The 16,466-nt window shown below is 48.1% G+C and overlaps 1 protein-coding gene across 1 annotated transcript in view; it reads right to left on the bottom strand.

Moving 5' to 3' along the window:
* Positions 1 to 16,466, bottom strand: part of LOC122923211 (isoleucine--tRNA ligase, mitochondrial-like) — a 76,059-nt gene that overhangs the window by 56,927 nt on the left and 2,666 nt on the right. Inside the window, exons 3-11 of the mRNA XM_044273959.1 lie at positions 16,203 to 16,362; positions 15,098 to 15,246; positions 14,543 to 14,592; positions 12,694 to 12,803; positions 10,667 to 10,757; positions 9,840 to 9,955; positions 9,552 to 9,721; positions 8,401 to 8,491; positions 6,667 to 6,818 (exon numbers count right to left, since the gene is read on the bottom strand). Of these exons, the coding sequence (XP_044129894.1) occupies positions 6,667 to 6,818; positions 8,401 to 8,491; positions 9,552 to 9,721; positions 9,840 to 9,955; positions 10,667 to 10,757; positions 12,694 to 12,803; positions 14,543 to 14,592; positions 15,098 to 15,246; positions 16,203 to 16,362 (1,089 nt within the window). The remainder of the gene's footprint in view (positions 1 to 6,666; positions 6,819 to 8,400; positions 8,492 to 9,551; positions 9,722 to 9,839; positions 9,956 to 10,666; positions 10,758 to 12,693; positions 12,804 to 14,542; positions 14,593 to 15,097; positions 15,247 to 16,202; positions 16,363 to 16,466) is intronic.

The following is a 16,466-nucleotide window of genomic DNA, read 5'->3' as shown; positions in this document are numbered from 1 at the left end:
CTAAAACAGTTGTGTGCATGAGGCCCAATTCTGGAGAAGTAAGGTCGTGAAGAGGCACCTAGCATGATAAATCACTATAATGCCGTGCGCTCTTGTAAGACAGAGAATCACACACACACTGAGCGTGATTTTCGCACTGCACACGCTCATGTGAAACAGCCCTTAAGGGGTTAAGTAACATTATACTACTGTATCATAATAATAAATGGATTTTACCCTGATTAACCACACAAGGCCACCACTAGGATGAGCAACCTATGCTCAAAATCAGCCTTATAAATCAGACTTCAGTTTGCTCCCCCTAGCGGTGACACTATGCATTTCACAAATCTGTGCATACCAAGAAAGGATCTCTATTAAAGGGACAGAACTGAGAACCTATTATAACATAACAAGAAATTAATCAGTGCAAAAACGAGATTTTTGTATAACTTACCAGTAAAATCTCTTTCTCGCTCTACCTTGGGGGACACAGGAGACCTTGGGTATAGCTCAGCTCCCTAGGAGGCGTGACACTAAGTGAAAACTGTTAAGCGCCTCCTCCAGCAGCTATACCCTCAGCCTGGAGAGAGAGACTGCCAGTTGCGTGTCCAAGTAGTGAGAAAAGGCAATGACCAACAATGTGGAACCAACCAGCCAACTACCCAACGGGGTAAACGAAGTCTGTAACCGTGTAGAAAAAACAAATGAATTGGTGGGTGCTGTGTCCCCCAAGGAAGAGCGAGAAAGATTTTACTGGTAAGTTATACAAAAATCTTGTTTTCTCGTCTTTTTCCTTGGGAGACAAAGGAGACCTTGGGGCGTCCGAGAGCAGTCCAAGAAGGGAGGGACCACAGCCCAAGGCAAAGCCACCGCAGGCATCATGAAACCGCCGCCTGCAAGACCAGGCGGCCCAAAGCAGCATCCACCGATGCATGAGTGTGCACCCTGTAAGACTTGGTAAAGGTGTGCAAGGAAGACCAAGTGGCCGCCTTGCACAATTGTTTAGCCGAGGCCCGATGTCTCTGGGCCCAAGGGGCACCGACTGCTCTGGAGGAATGAGTGGTGACACCGAAAGGCGGAACCCTGCCTTTGGCGCGGTAAGCCTCAGCGATAGCTAATTTGATGAAACGAGCAATAGCCACCTTGGAGGCCGCCAATCCTTTGCGCGGACCCTTCGGAACTACAAAAAGAGAGTCCGTGCGACGAAAGGGGCCGGTGATCTCCAAGTAAATCTTCAAGGCCCTGACCACGTCCAAGTGGTGAAGTTACCGTTCCCGGGGGTGGGAAGGGGATGGGCACAGAGAGGGGAGGACGATGTCCTCATTGAGATGAAAGGCGGAGACCACCTTCGGAAGAAAGGGAAGGGACGGGACAGAGAACAGCCTTATATTGGTGAAAGACCAGAAAAGGCTCGGAACAAGAAAGGGCCGCCAATTCGGACACCCGTCTGAGAGACGTGATGACCACAAGGAACATGACCTTACATGACAAAAGTCGTAGGGAGATCTTCCGTAACGGCTCGAAGGGGGAAGCTTGTAGCGCCGAGAGCACAATATTCAGGTCCCAGGGCTGAATCGGGGAACGGTATGGAGGAACAGAGTGAGCCACTCCTTGGATGAAGGTCTTGATAGGTCCGAGAGGAGCCAGGGGATGCTGGAAGAGGATGGACAGCGCCGATACCTGACCCATCAAGGAACTGAGACCCAGCCCCAGGTCCAGGCCGGACTGGAGGAAGGACAGAACCGTGGGGAGAGAGAAACAAAGAGGGGGAACACCCAGATTCTCACAGAACCCCAAATAAGACCTCCAAGTCCTATAATAGATCTTGGACGAGGCAGGCTTACGGGCGCGGATCATGGTGCGAACCACATCTGCGGAAAAACCCAGTTGCGTCAAAACTGCGGTCTTAACAGCCACGCCATCAAACGTAGCGACCTGGAATGCTGGTGGAAGATCGGCCCTTGAGAGAGGAGATCTTCTCTGAGAGGTAACGGCCACAGCGCGTCTCCCAGGAGCAGCATCAGATCGGCGTACCAAGACCGGCGAGGCCAGTCTGGAGCAACTAGAATCGTGGAAATGCCTTCTACCGCGATCTTCCGGAGAACCCGAGGCAGTAAGGGAATGGGAGGAAACACATACAAAAAGGGAAAATTCTTGCCACGGAAGAACAAGGGCGTCGGCGCTGTACACCATCGGGTCCCTTGCCCTAGCCAGGAAGGTGGGGAGCTTGTGGTTGAACCTGGAGGCCATGAGGTCCACCTCCGGACGACCTCAATGAAGGCAAATGGACTCGAACACGTCCGGGTGTAGCGATCACTCGCCCGGGTCAATGGTGGTCCGGCTGATGAAGTCCGCCGTCCAGTTCTCCACCCCTGAAATATAAATTGCTGACAGGGCCGGAATGTGAGCTTCCGCCCAGAGGAGAATGCGGGTCACCTCTCGCATTGCCGCGGCGCTGCGAGTGCCCCCCTGGTGGTTTATGTATGCCACGACCGTGACATTGTCCGATTGGATACGAACGGGATGACCTTTTAGCAAGGGGAGTCCAGTGTCGGAGCGACAAGAAGGGCGTTGATCTGAAGCTTGGACTCCGATGGAGACCAAGTGCCCTGGACAGACCAGGGAGGAACCCCCCCCCGGAGACTGGCGTCGGTAGTAACCACCTGCCATGTCATTGGAAGAAAGGATTTCCCCTAGAGAGAGGTCCGCAACCACCAGTGGAGGGAGGCCCGAACTAGGGGAGTTAGAAGGAAGGGCCGGTCCAGACTCTCCGGTGACTTGTCCCAGGCAGAGAGGATCGCCCTTTGAAAGGTGCGGGAATGAAACTGTGCAAACGGAATCGCCTCGAAGCAGGCAACCATTTGTCCCAACACCCGCATGCTGGATCGGAAGGACGGGCGGTGGTGGTGAAGAAGATTGTGAACCGACCGGTGGAGGGCCAGACACTTGTCCGTTGGGAGACGGACCTCCGCCGCCTCCGTATGCAGCAGCATCCCCAGGAAGATCAACTGTCTGGAGGGAATCAGGGGAGACTTGAGACGGTTGAGAAGCCAACCGAACCGTCCCAGGGTCTCCAGTGCAAGGTCCACGCTGGCGGACGTCTGATGAAAGAAGGGCGCCTTGACAAGGACGTCGTCCAAGTAAGGCAGCAGAAAAACACCCCTGGAGCAGAGCAAAGCTAGGACAGGGGCCAGGACCTTGGTGAACACCCGAGGAGCAGTCGCCAGGCCGAAGGGAAGGGCGACAAACTGATAGTGATCGTTCCCCACTGCAAAGCGAAGGAAACGATGGTGACACTGAGCGACCGGAACGTGGAGGTAGGCAACCTCTAATGTCGATTGATGACATACAGTCCCCCTTCTCCAGGAAGGCCACCGCAGATCGGAGGGACTCCATCCGGAATCGTCGAAGACGGAGAAAGCGGTTTAGTCGTTTTAAGTCTAGGATCGGCCGCACCGAGCCTTCTTTTTTGGGGACCACGAAGAGGTTCGAGTAGAACACCTTGAATCGATCCACCGGAGGCACAGGAACGATGACTCCCTTGCCTAGTAGGGTGTGAATGGCTGCGGAGAAGGCGGCCGCACCCTTGGGGTCCCGCGGAGAACGAGACCGAAAGAAACGATCCGGGGTGAGAGAAGCAAACTCGATTTTGTATCCTGATGATACAATCTCGCACGCCGAAGCATCGGAGACGTGAGCCCGCCAGACGTCCCTGAGGGGGGGCGCACCTTCAGGCTGAGGGCTGCTTGGCCGTGGGGGGGCGAGCAGCTTGTGACTTACGCCAGGTGGGCTGTGCCCCAAAAAAGGGCTTCTTGCACCTATCTTGGGAGGGACTGGAGGACGGACGGCTGCGGAGGACCTGCGGGAGGACCAAAAACGGGATGAACCAGAACGGCCTCGAGAGGCGCCCTTGGTCCTGGGCTGGGGAAGATGGGTGCTCTTTCCACCCGTGGCTTCAGAAATAATCTCGTCTAAGCGGGAGCCTGTGAATGGCAGCCCAGCAAGGGAGCGCTTGGAGGCGGTGTCCGCCGCCCAAACCTTCAGCCAAAGTCCCCTCCTGACGGAATCTGCTAGGGCAGAAGAGCGGGCAATAAGGGCACCCGCATCTAGAGAAGCCTCGCAAATGAATTTTCCTGCCTGAACCATAAGTTGGGCTAAGGATCGGAGGTCCTGAATGGGAACGTCCGACCCCAATTCCTGTTCAAGCTGCGAGCCCCATTAAGAGACCGCTTTCCCCGCCCAGGCGGAGGCAAAGTCCGGTCTGAGGGCTGACCCGGAGGCAGCAAAGATGGCTTTAGAGAGGGACTCCATACGACGGTCCTCGGTGGACTGAGGAATGGCCGTGCTCTTAGACAAGCGGGCCACGGGAGGGTCAACCTTAGGTGGGGACACCCACGTGGCAACACAATCCGCTGGAAATGTATAACATATGTCCAGCTTCTTGGGGGCGGTAAAGCGGGCGTCAGGGCGGGCCAAAGCCTTAGAGACCACCGAAGAGAAGTCGGCGTGGAGAGGAAAAACCTTGGATGCCTGTTTGGGGCGGAAAAAGGACACGCCGGCCTGATCAGTGCTGGGAGGGTCGTCGTGTATCTTAAAGGTATCGCGAATGTTAGAGATAAGATGACCCACTGCAGAGGCTAGCTTAGACGGCAGTGCCGAGTCCATGTCCCAATCCAATTCTCTCTTAGAGGGCACGTCCTGTGAGGAGGAGGGGCCCGACTGAGTCCGCACGCGTGGCGGAGAGAGAGACGCATGTGAGGAGGATGCACACTCTGCCCTGGAGCGCTTCTGTGAGTGCCGGGCCCTGGAGGCTTCACTGGGAGCGATGGAACCAGAGGGGGCGGCAGAAGCAGTAGATCCGGAGGGTGCGACAGGGGGTGTGGCAGCCTGCGGGTTAGGCAGTTTGTCTACAAGGCGGCCTACTATGTGGGTGAGGCTTTCTACGGCCTGGGATAGAAACCTAGCCCAGTCAGGTGGACCAGAGGGAAACGGGGGCGGCACGGCGGTTGGCGGACCCTGCATTGGGGCCTGGCATGCAGAGCAATGCGGATCAGATTGCCCCCGTGGAAAAAGTTCTCTACAGGCGGTACAGGCATGGTACCAGGGCTTAGGGGCCCCTGTGGGATCCGACATGTTGGTGATGATGGTAAAATAACCCAGGAAGAGAGGCCTATACCCAGGCTAGGGCCGCCGGCGCTAGAAGGGGGTTAACAGTCCTACCAGGAGAGCCTCAGAAGCAAGGAGCAACAGCAGCAGCAGTAGTAGCAGGGAGATCCGACGCTGGAAGCCAACAGAGGTGAAGGAGGCAGCAGCGGTGGCAAGCAGACTCCTTGGGCTCAGACTGAGGTGGTTGGCAGAGAAGCGGGAAGAGAGCGGAGTGCGGGAAGATAAGCCCCGCCCCCCGCCAACGCTGCTGGAAGTTGACCAAGTTAACACTTGATGTGCCAATCAATGTCCATGGTGGTGACCAGCCAGTGACTGGTAGTATTGTCTGCAGTCTGAAACGGTCTATACCAAATGTTAGCAATGACTCAGGATGGAGCTACATGCCTTGTTATAGACACACTAGCAGAAGGACCCGGCTTCTCACGGGTATATTTAATCGATTTCATTCAATGTTTGTGTGTGTCGTTAAAAGATATCAACAGTATCCACTATAACAGTGACCTCTACAGCAAACCGCCCCTTTAACAGTGAACTCCACAGTCCCCCACCCCTTAACGCTCACCCCCCACAGTGCCCCACCACTTTAAAAGGAGACCTCCACAGCAGCCCATCCCCTTAACTTTGACCTTCACAGCACCCCACTCCCTTCACACTGACCTCCCAACATTAACATCCACAGTGAACGCCCCTTTTACAGTGACATCCACAGCAGTTGCCCCTTTAATAGTGGCCCTTGCCTCCTTAACAATGACCTCCACAGCGACCTGCCCCCTTAACAGTAACATCCACAGTAACCCGCCCCTTTAACAGTGACATCCACAGCGCCCTGCCCCTTTAATGCTAGGGCTACATGACGACATGTGTCCCGTGACATTTTGTCTCAACAATTTTTATATTGATAGTGTATGGTGTTGCACTGCAACGTGACATGCTGTGACTGCGACACAACAGTTGCAAAAAATCCATCCAAGATGCAGTGCAACACCATACACCATCATTATAAAAATTGTTGTGCAACACTGGTGCGACAGCAATGTCGCGCAAAACGTGCAGCAGTGCACTGGGTGTCGTGTAGCCCTAGCCTAAAGCTGACCTACAGCAGTGAATAAAAATGGCTGGGTTATTATGGAAACCTGGAGTAATTAACTGTGTGTATGTGGAGACTAAGGGCCTGCAAGCTTCTATTGGCTGATAAGGGACATGTGACCGTGTGTATGGCAGTTGGGATATGAAGTGAAAGACTTGCAGGCTTGTATTGGCTAATGCAGGTAATTTTTGGGGAATATCTCAGGAACGGTACGTCCTAGAGAGCCGAGACCCCCACAAGATTTCTTTCCAGGTAGCAAGGGATGTGTATACCAAGTTTCGTTGAAGTAGATGGTTGTGTTTTTGAGTGATTGCAGAACACACATACGTCCTTCTTTATATATATATATATATATATAGATAAATGCTTTAGATGAGAAATAATTTCATGTAAAATAATGTCTGCATGTAATAATCAGTGCCTGCTGTTACCTGAGCCTTGTCTTTAACATTAGCCGTGTTCACAAACCACTGCTGACTGGCTCGGATGATGATCGGCTTCTTGGTCCTCCAGTCATATGGGTAACTGTGAACAAAACTTTCTTCTTTTATCAGATTCTTGGAGCCGAGCAGCATCTGTATGACTGGAAGAGAAAAAGAAGTCTAAATGGGCGACACCCAACACACAGATGTCTCTACATCCAGGACCACGTGGGCAGGGCATCATTGTACATCTCATCTAAAGGGAGAAAACCCCTAATTACTAATAAGGAAAATAGTTTATGGAAATCGACGGTTGTTAATTTGACCATTGCAAATGATATTGATGCACACATTTAATTACTGTTCCTTCCAATATTCACATTTCTGGGAAATATTAAGTTAGTGTAAATGACGTTTAAGTCAAGATGACCTTTCTCAAGTTGTATCTGGCGCAGCAGGAGTATGGAATCAGTGGGCATAGCTGCTGCAATAAATGGAGAAGAGATGTCTACTGTAGGAGCTATTCCCATCGATCCATGATCTTCCTCGTGCTATAGATACAACCTGAGAAAGGTCATCTTGATTAAAATGTTTTTTAGGATTTTTCCTATCAGTGCTGGAAGGAACATCCATTAGACATGTGCATCAGTATCAATGAGGTGATTGAATAAACTTGAATTTTGCATTGAGACAAAGCGTGCCGTAGAATTATTTAGACTATATTTCGGTTTAAAGGGGTTGTCCGCTTTTTACTATTGATGCCCTATCCTTACGATTGGTCATCAATATCAGATTGGCGAGGTTCCGACTCCCGCCACACCTGTCAATCATCTGTTTGAAGAGAAGGCAGTGCTCATACAAGCACTAACTTCTCTTCCCTGTTTACCTGCTCGCTGCAGCAATTGCAGTAGTGAGCAGTGCAATTACAAGTATCACGTCCCCATTCACTTCTATGGGACGGCTCTGTCTGTTCAAGTGAATACTACAGAGCCTTCTCTTCAAACGAATGATCGGCGGGTGTGCTGAGAGACGGACCCCCGCCGATCTGATATTGATAAATGATCCTGAGGATAGGTCTTCAATAGTAAGAAGTGGACAAACCCTTTAAAAAAACCCTTCCATGTGACACCTTGGAACCTGATAAGGTGTGCGGTACTATTTGCCTTATAATACTAATGAGGAGGAATTCGCACAATCTTACCACATATTCTCTCACTCTGTTTCTCTCTGCATCAAAAAAAGAGTGGTGCAAAAGGAATTACTAGTGCATTTAAAAAAAAACTTCTAAAAAAAAAGTAAATCACTGTTTTTACCTTATTTTTATGGGAAATGTTTTATTGAATACCATGATTTTTACCATGTAACCTAAAATTCTGCATGTCTTAAAGGGTTTTTCTGCTTTCCCCATATTGATGACCCATCCTCAGATTATGTGATTAATATCAGATTGGTGAGGGTCTGACTCCCAGCACCCCCTCCAATGACGAGAATGCGGCGCTCGTGCTTGCCGTTGACATTGCAGTGGCAAGCAGTGTACTTACAGCTACTCCAGCCCATTCACTTGAAAAGGACAGAGCAGTTGTGGTTGCACACTTTGTCCACTTTAAGGAAATGGGACGGAGGAGCTGTACTTACACTGTGGATGGCGAGCAGGTAAACAGTGATGAGAATGCAGAGTTCGAAGAAGCGCTGCGTTCTCTTCAAACAGCTCATCGGCGGGTGTTCCTATAAGAGAGTACATACCGGCCTCATTTCCATCTTCAAGCACCACTTTATTTTCCAGATCAGCTCCTGCTTCAGCAGTATAGCGGCCAGCTTCATCCACCAGGCAGTCCTTTAGAAAACAAAAAATTAAGAGGGGCAAGAATTATTTAAAGTTCATCTTATTGTACTTATGAAGATGTTGCCTGCAAGCATATGGCCTGGTGTGACTAAGTGCTGGCGAGACATGATGAGTATGCAGTGTAGAGCGCAGGAGGCTGGGAAGAAGTCCAAATCAAGTCAGTGGAATAATGTTCCAGGGCCCTGACCTATGTGCCAGCTAGAATGAAAGTTGTGATAGGCTACTAAAAACAACATGTGGTGCCCCATATATACACACATCTATGTAATGTAACCAGAAAAAAAAACAACAACATTATTGCTAAAATGACTGGCCACCGTTAATTTAGTTACCTAATAGGGAAGACATATGAAAACTAGTGTAAAGGGTCTAGTGGCAAAGCCGATTGAATCAGACTGGTTGCCATTACCAACTTCTTCACTTTTCCCTTGCACCACTTTTTGAACATTTTCCCCCAAAACACTTCTTATGACGAAACCAGTGTTGTCCATAACAACCAGACTCCATCTTTCTTTTTTCCAGAGTGGGTTTAAAAAAGAAAGCAGTGAACTGACTGGTTGATGGGGAGACCGCCGACACCTTTCCTTTTGGCAGTTTTTAGACATGATGTCCAATCCAGGGGCGGACTGGGAACTTAAAGTGGCCCCACGTTGTAGGCGGGTCCAAATTGACAAAAGGCAGGGCTATTATAATTGGGTGGGGCCAACAACACTGTAGCGCAGCACAAAAGTCCACCCCAACAGAACAAAATATCACAGTCCAGCATAAAATGCTGCTGCCCCAGCTGCAGTATTCAACGGTATTGCTATCCTTAGGACCGCAATCTAGTTGAAGGAAGGAGATTTTCCACCGGTGGCCAAGTGCAAAAGAACCTGAGCATTCCTTAATGCAGAGAGCATCAGATCGCCATGTACTCGGACAAAGGCTTCGGTGTCCCTCTGGGCATCGGCCCACCGGTAGATTTCTCTGTAGGGTCTATGGGCAATCTGTAATTAATGATTGTAGGACTGAAACTAATTTGCATTTATTACATGTGTGACTGTTCACTAACCACAGGTAACTTGTGATGAGAGGCGACTCCATAATCTTCTATGCCATGGGCAGGGGCAGTATGCACAAGGCCAGTGCCTTTGCCCATAGTGACATGGTTTGCAGCCAGAAGAGGAGAGGAGCGTCCTGGTATTGTGGGGTGATCACAGATGCCGTTTTCCAGATCAGCTCCTGGATTGCCAGAGAAGGAAGAGTTAAAAAGAATTACTGAAAACGGTGACACCAAAACACTAAGATCAGACTTTGGCAAGATTGAGAGAGTGCCCATAGGCATACCTAACAAAATTACCTTTAAATGTTGAGATGACCTCAAAATGAGTCCCCATGGACAGAGCAGTGGCGTCCACGCAATCAGCAGCCAGAATAAAGAGCTCTCCTGAGGATCCACACTTTACAATGGCATAGCTGGAATAAGTACAATGAATGTTAAATTATGATCAACACATGTGGTTCAGCTGATTATGTTGCACGACTAGTCGACCAAAGTGCACTGAGGTATATTAATGGGCCTATGGTAAGAGGGGGCCTGGTGCTGAACTCCTCCTCCTTCACATCACAGTGCCCTAGCAATTCCTGCAGCAGCCACTAGGGAAGATGGGGGTCCGTGCATTGAGAGTTTCACAACTTCGATTGAGTTGAATGACAGCTGTATAAATTTACACAGAGCTCCCCCCAGTGCATTGTATTTATGCGGGAGATTTATCATTGTATTTATGCCTAATGGTGTAAATACACTAGAAAATACATTGTTTTCAGAGTAAGCGCCTGCTCTACATCTCATGTTAGTCGTTTTGAGACCTGCAGAAATGCTTAGATGAGCGCTGTGCCTATTTAGTGGTCTCTCCTTGAAGATCAGAGTGTATGGATTCAACTGTAAACTGCTCGCTGCGATCTACAAAGACAGCCAAGCAGAAACCAAGGGTACATAGCACGGAGCGCTTCTGCCTCTTAATTATGAAATGATAGTTGTCCTCTACAGTCATGGTTTATTAAAAGTTAAAGGGTTGTTCTGCCTAATTCTGTCATCCATAGTAATATCCCTCTAAGAAGATGACAACTCTGGTGCATTAGACAAAAACATTGCATCGTAATGTGTGAATACTGCAAGGGACATACGTGGTATCTGGCATGTAGCAGACCGCCTGATTAGCTGGAATGGTCCACGGCTGTGTTGTCCAAACCAGAGCACTGATCGCTGTGGCTCCATCTGTGAAGGAGACAAGAACCTGTATATTAATTCCAGTATCACTCAGGGCTATGCAGTTGGTAAGCCAAAATTCTGACTCCGACTCAAACACTTTCATAAACGGCCAATAATTTAGCAACAACAAAACTCCTGCAGTAAAATGGTAACATCGGGCCTTTCTTCACTGTCATGTAAGTAATCAGGCTAATTTGAACTTAAAAGGGTTTTCTGAGATGACGGTCCAACACCTATGATCCCCACCAATCAGCTGTTTGAGAAAGCGCCAGTTCCGCGGCCTCCTCTCTGCTCACCAAGCACAGTCCTTGTACCTTGTATAGCAGCTGTGCTTAGTATCGCAGCTCAGCCCCATTCACTTAAATGGGGCTGGGCCTAGGCCATGTGAAAGTCACGTCACATGGCCTCGGGAAAGCTGCGAAAAAGCCATGGCGCTATTGCTAGTGCTGGTGCTCAAATAGCTGATATTCCCTGATAATAGCGGGGGTCCCGGGTGTCAAAAACTGATGACCTAACCGAAGGATACTGGTTCTTATCAGTGTTTATAGTATAAGGACAGAGAACAAAGGAGAGGTGAAAATTGGGAAAGGGAGTGATTAGAATTTTTAATGTATGTGGCCTTTTTAAACTTTTTTTTTTTTATGTACCCTTATAGGACCTTTATATGCAATCCTCTCTTTTACAGTCTGTTGGATTTTTACTGGTAATGAAAAAATCCCAGCAACGTTTTTTCTTCTGAGTAGATATGCTTTTATTTCATCCACAAATGATGTAGTACAGGACGCGTTTCGGCCCGTCCAGCCTCTCTCAACTGCATAATGTCAGAATAACCAGAAACAACAAACAACATTGTTTCTGGTTATTCTGACATTATGCAGTTGAGAAAGGCTGGACGGGCCGAAACGCGTCCTGTACTACATCATTAGTGGATGAAAAATGCATATCTACTCAGAAGAAAAAACGTTGCTGGGATTTTTTCATTAGCAGGTGTTTGGGGATTGCCCCTTCCCGCGCAACGCACACAGGTATCGTGAGCTGTCTATTGGATTTGTACTATATGGGATTTTTACTGGCTGTCTGCCTTAATAGGCAGCTTACTACAACAGGTCTTCACAAGGCCCCAGTTGGTCACAGCAACCACAGAGCTGTGGGGCGCTCAGAGAACAGAGTTCTCTCCAATCCTGGGCATTGCGGGTGTCAGCTGTATTACACTGTCGGCATCCACAGCAGATAGTTTGTATGCACAACATCCTATTGCAGGGAATTTATCAAGAGATCTGTGCCAAGATTTTGGGGGGGGGGGGGGGAAGGCACCATTCACCATTTTTTAAGTGGGCTGGGCTTTCCAGAACAAGCATGGCCTCCTGCAACCTGTACCTCTACCGCTTGCCCACCGCATGCAGACAAGAAACATCCGGGCGGTCAGCATATAACACTGCCTGCTTATTGTGCTGCCGTAGAAGCATAGTGAAGGCAGTAATGAAATATATATATATATATATATATATATATAAAAAGATTAGGCAATGCTGCTTCCTGCTCTAGTCCCAGTAATCATGCCATCGCTAGGTGGCAGGTATCTGCACGAACAGAAAAAATTTCTGGCTTTCAAAGATGCACGTACTAAAAAACTAAAAATGCGTCTGGTCAGGTAAGGAGGTAAACGGCCCAAACTGAAGTCAGTTAATGGCCAGCTGGCATATCTTGACCTTCTGGCGCATACATAACCAGAGACCCAGCAAATGTATTAAGATGTGTGTGCCTCACATGTTACTCCAGTGCACTTTAGATTAAAGGGGTATTCCAGTTGTACAGCTGAATGGAGCGGCAGTGCGCATGCCTATGGATGAGACTTTTCATTTTCTTCTTGTCAAGACGTATTCTCCATGCGGCAGGCAGATAATTAATACAAATAGAATGAATGTATTTTAAGAAAAATTACCAATTGCAGAAGCAAGTTTAGGAGGAGGTTTCTTCAGCGGAAATTTAACAAAGACGGATCGGCTGACGTGTTGCTGGTTGTATTCTAACTCGGCCTCAGCCAGCGCTGTTCTAGAAGGAGGTGGAAAAAAACAGAACATGCGTCAAGATAGGAGGGACATTTAGCAGAACTGAATACAGGTCTCATTTTTACATGCTAACAAAAATGTACATTTCAACATTTTCTACCCCAATTATAATAAATTAAAATCCTAAGAGGAGAGGTTTTCATCGTTAGTTTCCACAGTGTGTGTGCTGTCAGGTATGTAGTACACCAGTATATCAGTGCAGAGCTGTGACTATTGGAATACAATATACAGCAGGGAAAGGTCTGGATAACAAAACTCTTCTGCACAGCCTCCAACTTACTGATTCTAAATGCAGAAGGAGAAGAGCAGCTCTGGAGTTCAAACAGCAGTTGCAACAGGTGACACAGTCAGTAGGCTTAGGTTAGATTCAGATGGAGTTTTTTTGCAGGAGGATAAAGATTTTCCTGCTGGTTTTTCAGCCAAAGCCAGAAATGGATCCAGCAGGAAGGAGAAGTCCTTCCTTTATATTTCCAATTCCTTTTTGATCCACTTCTGGCTTTGGATGAAAAACCTGCAGTAAAATCTGCTGAAATCCTCCTCCACGTGAACCTACACTTAGGCCCCATTCACACGTCCGTAACGTGTTTTGCAGATCCACGGATCCGCAAAAAACAGACTCTGGCAATGTGCGTTCCGCATTTTGCGAACCGCACATCGCCGGCACTTATAGAATATGCCTATTCTTATCCCCAATTGCAGACAAGAATAGGACATGTTCTATTTTTTTCAGGAACGGAAATGTGGACCTGGAAGTGTAGGTCAGAAATAGAAATTAATGGGTCCGCAATTCCGTTCCGCAAAATGCGGAACGAAATTGCGGACGTGTGAATGGGGCCTAAAGGTGTCTATACACTTCAGATAGCCGTCAGCCAAACCCATATTCAGTGGACAGCTGTCTCTTTCGACCCTCCCAGTACACATCCAGTCACCTCTGGCGGTGGCGTATATCAGGTGACAACGAACAGATTTAAAATGTTGAAATTCAGCATTGACAACCTTCTTTACCCTGAAAACTGACATCTGGGGGAAAGTGAAGATGCATACATATGTCTCCTTTAAAGGGGTATTCTAGGATTTTAATATTTATAGCCTATCAATATCAGATTGGGAGGGGTCCGACACCTTGCATCCCCACCAGCTGTTCCCAAGTAGGTCCAGCGCCGAAAATAAGCACCAAAACTACCCAACTCTGTCCGTTGTGCGGTGGACAGAGCTGGTTACTGCTATTGAAGTGAATGAGAACAGCGCTGCAGTAACCAGAAAAAATACTGGAAAACCCCTTTAAGTGCCAACGCTTCATAACAGAAGTTAGGACATCGCAGGTTATGTTTCCTGAAAAGCAGTCTTACGATTTACCATTAGTGATGAGCGAACTTCTGTTTTAAGTTCGGCGTCTAAAGTTCGGCTTCCGGTTAGCGGAGAATCCCGATATGGTTCCCGATATGGATTCCGACTTCCGTTGTGGTCCGTGGTAGCGGAATCAATAATCGGCCATTATTGATTCCGCTACCAGGGACCACAACGGTATTCGGAATCCATATCGGGATTCTCCGCTAACCGGAAGCCGGACTTTAGACGCCGAACATAAAACACAAGTTCGCTCATCTCTATTTACCATACAACAAATTTCCAGTTGTTAGCATCCAACACTACTGCTCCTATTTTCTTGGAATAAAACTAAAAAGAAAGCAGTAGCTCTAGGGCAGGCATGACATTTCTTACTTCGTGGATGGGGACCAAAACACGGGTCTGTAATCCTGGTATATGTGGCCCTATGAAACAAAGGATATTAAAATGAATACTGTAAATGCACCGGAGCAAAACTGTTAACCCCTTAACAAGAGTGTTTGAGTCCTAAATGACAGAAACTTTTTTTTGCCATTTTGCACACATGGTGGTTAAACAGCTCTAACTTTTTTCTTGGGCTGCTGAACTAATATTTGATGTACTTTCGTGAAACATAGGTTGGGGGTTGTCCAGGGTTTTTTAAGTGAGCTGTAGTAGTGAGCTCCTGAAGTGTTGCTGGTGCGGTGTAGCTCCGGCGTTCACTTCTGTCTACAGAGCCACACACAGCAGCTGATCAGCGGGGGTTCCCTGACAGTCATCAGCTAACCCGATGGCAATTTCAGCTCACAATCACTGATGGAAATCGCTGACCAAACACAGACTGTGCGAATAAGGCCTTTATGGAGGAGTTTTCCCAGGCCCATCATTTTCTAAATCAGCCCAGAAGCCCTAGGTATAAATATGGCGGAAGAACGGAGTACTCTGTCTTACCTTCTCGTGCATCTTGAAGAAAACATCCAGCTGCTTTGCCTCGTACTTCTTATCAAACGTGTAATAACAGTTATCCCAGTCCGCCATTACCCCCCAGCGGATGAAGGAGGACTTCTGCTTCTCAATAGCCTTTTCTGCAAATGCCCTAGCTGAAGAGAAGCAGAGGAGAAATTATCACTGGAACTCTTCTCCGTCACATGGTAAGTAGTGATTGGCTGCAAAACATCACATGACAATGACAAGTGCAGACACGGAGGACAAAGATGCCCTAACATTGTGTAGGTGATAGCATCTCTTGGACTTCCATGCCACACTTAGGCTGTGCAACATTTGCAGTAAAATTGCAGTGTTATTGCTTGACTTCAATACCACATTTTACTATTGGGGGGGGGATATACTGTCCGGAATGCAGCAGATGGATCGTCTGTGGGGACAGGACCATAGCAGAGTAAACTGCCCAATCAGGGAGCTAGTTTAGAAAGAAAAAAAACAAAAAAAAAAATAACACACACACTGGGTTTGCACAAAACGGCTAATCACAGCATACACTTGTATTTTTGGGTGACCACGGATGAAATTTCCCAACCAGAAAGATGACATCTGCTGTTGGCCATCACAAACGATCGTTCAATTTACGTTTGGAAATTATGGTCGGCTGAAACGGGCCATTTTCAGGCAACATTTATCGTTTATCTGGTTGGCAAGGGTCCGGGAGGTCAGACCCCATATCCCAATGATAGGTTATCAATGACAACGTCTTGGAAAATCCCTTTAAAGTTGCCCGAGTTATTCGAAAAAGCCCCCCAAAGGCAGGAAAGGTGATCAAGTAATAAAAGACGGTATACTCAATTATTGAATCCGCTTCCAACACTGCTCTAGAGGCTAATGACTGGCTGCAGCGGTCACCTGAGGTATACAGACACCTGCAGCCTACTGAGCGGGGCTGGAGCGGAGGGGGGTGAAATGGGATGAGTAGGCCTTCTGTTATTATTTTAGAACTATTCCTATATTTGCAGGGCTTTCTGAATAACTTACACAACCCCTTTGTGAAATGAATCTGATGATAAACTTGTAAACCCCCCCCCCCCCCCCCATTCATTCATACCTCTGCTTCTTATCTCGAGTGGGGAGAGACTGTCAGCTTTGTCCCCGATCTCTGCCAGGGCCCGCAGTTCTATAGGCAGGCCGTGGCAGTCCCAACCTGGCACGTAGGTCACTTTGTAGCCCCTCATCATGTGGAAACGATTTGTAATGTCCTTCAGTATCTGCAAAACATGGGAGGGTATGAGGTGAAACCATCATGGAGAGAAATGGAAGCTGGTGAAGCAATTGGCACATCACCTTTTGAACAACGTGCATTTTTGGAAAT

This window comes from Bufo gargarizans, unplaced genomic scaffold (assembly GCF_014858855.1).
Source record: "Bufo gargarizans isolate SCDJY-AF-19 unplaced genomic scaffold, ASM1485885v1 original_scaffold_1365_pilon, whole genome shotgun sequence".
NCBI lineage: Eukaryota > Metazoa > Chordata > Amphibia > Anura > Bufonidae > Bufo > Bufo gargarizans.
This window is presented reverse-complemented; position numbering and strand designations above follow the sequence as displayed.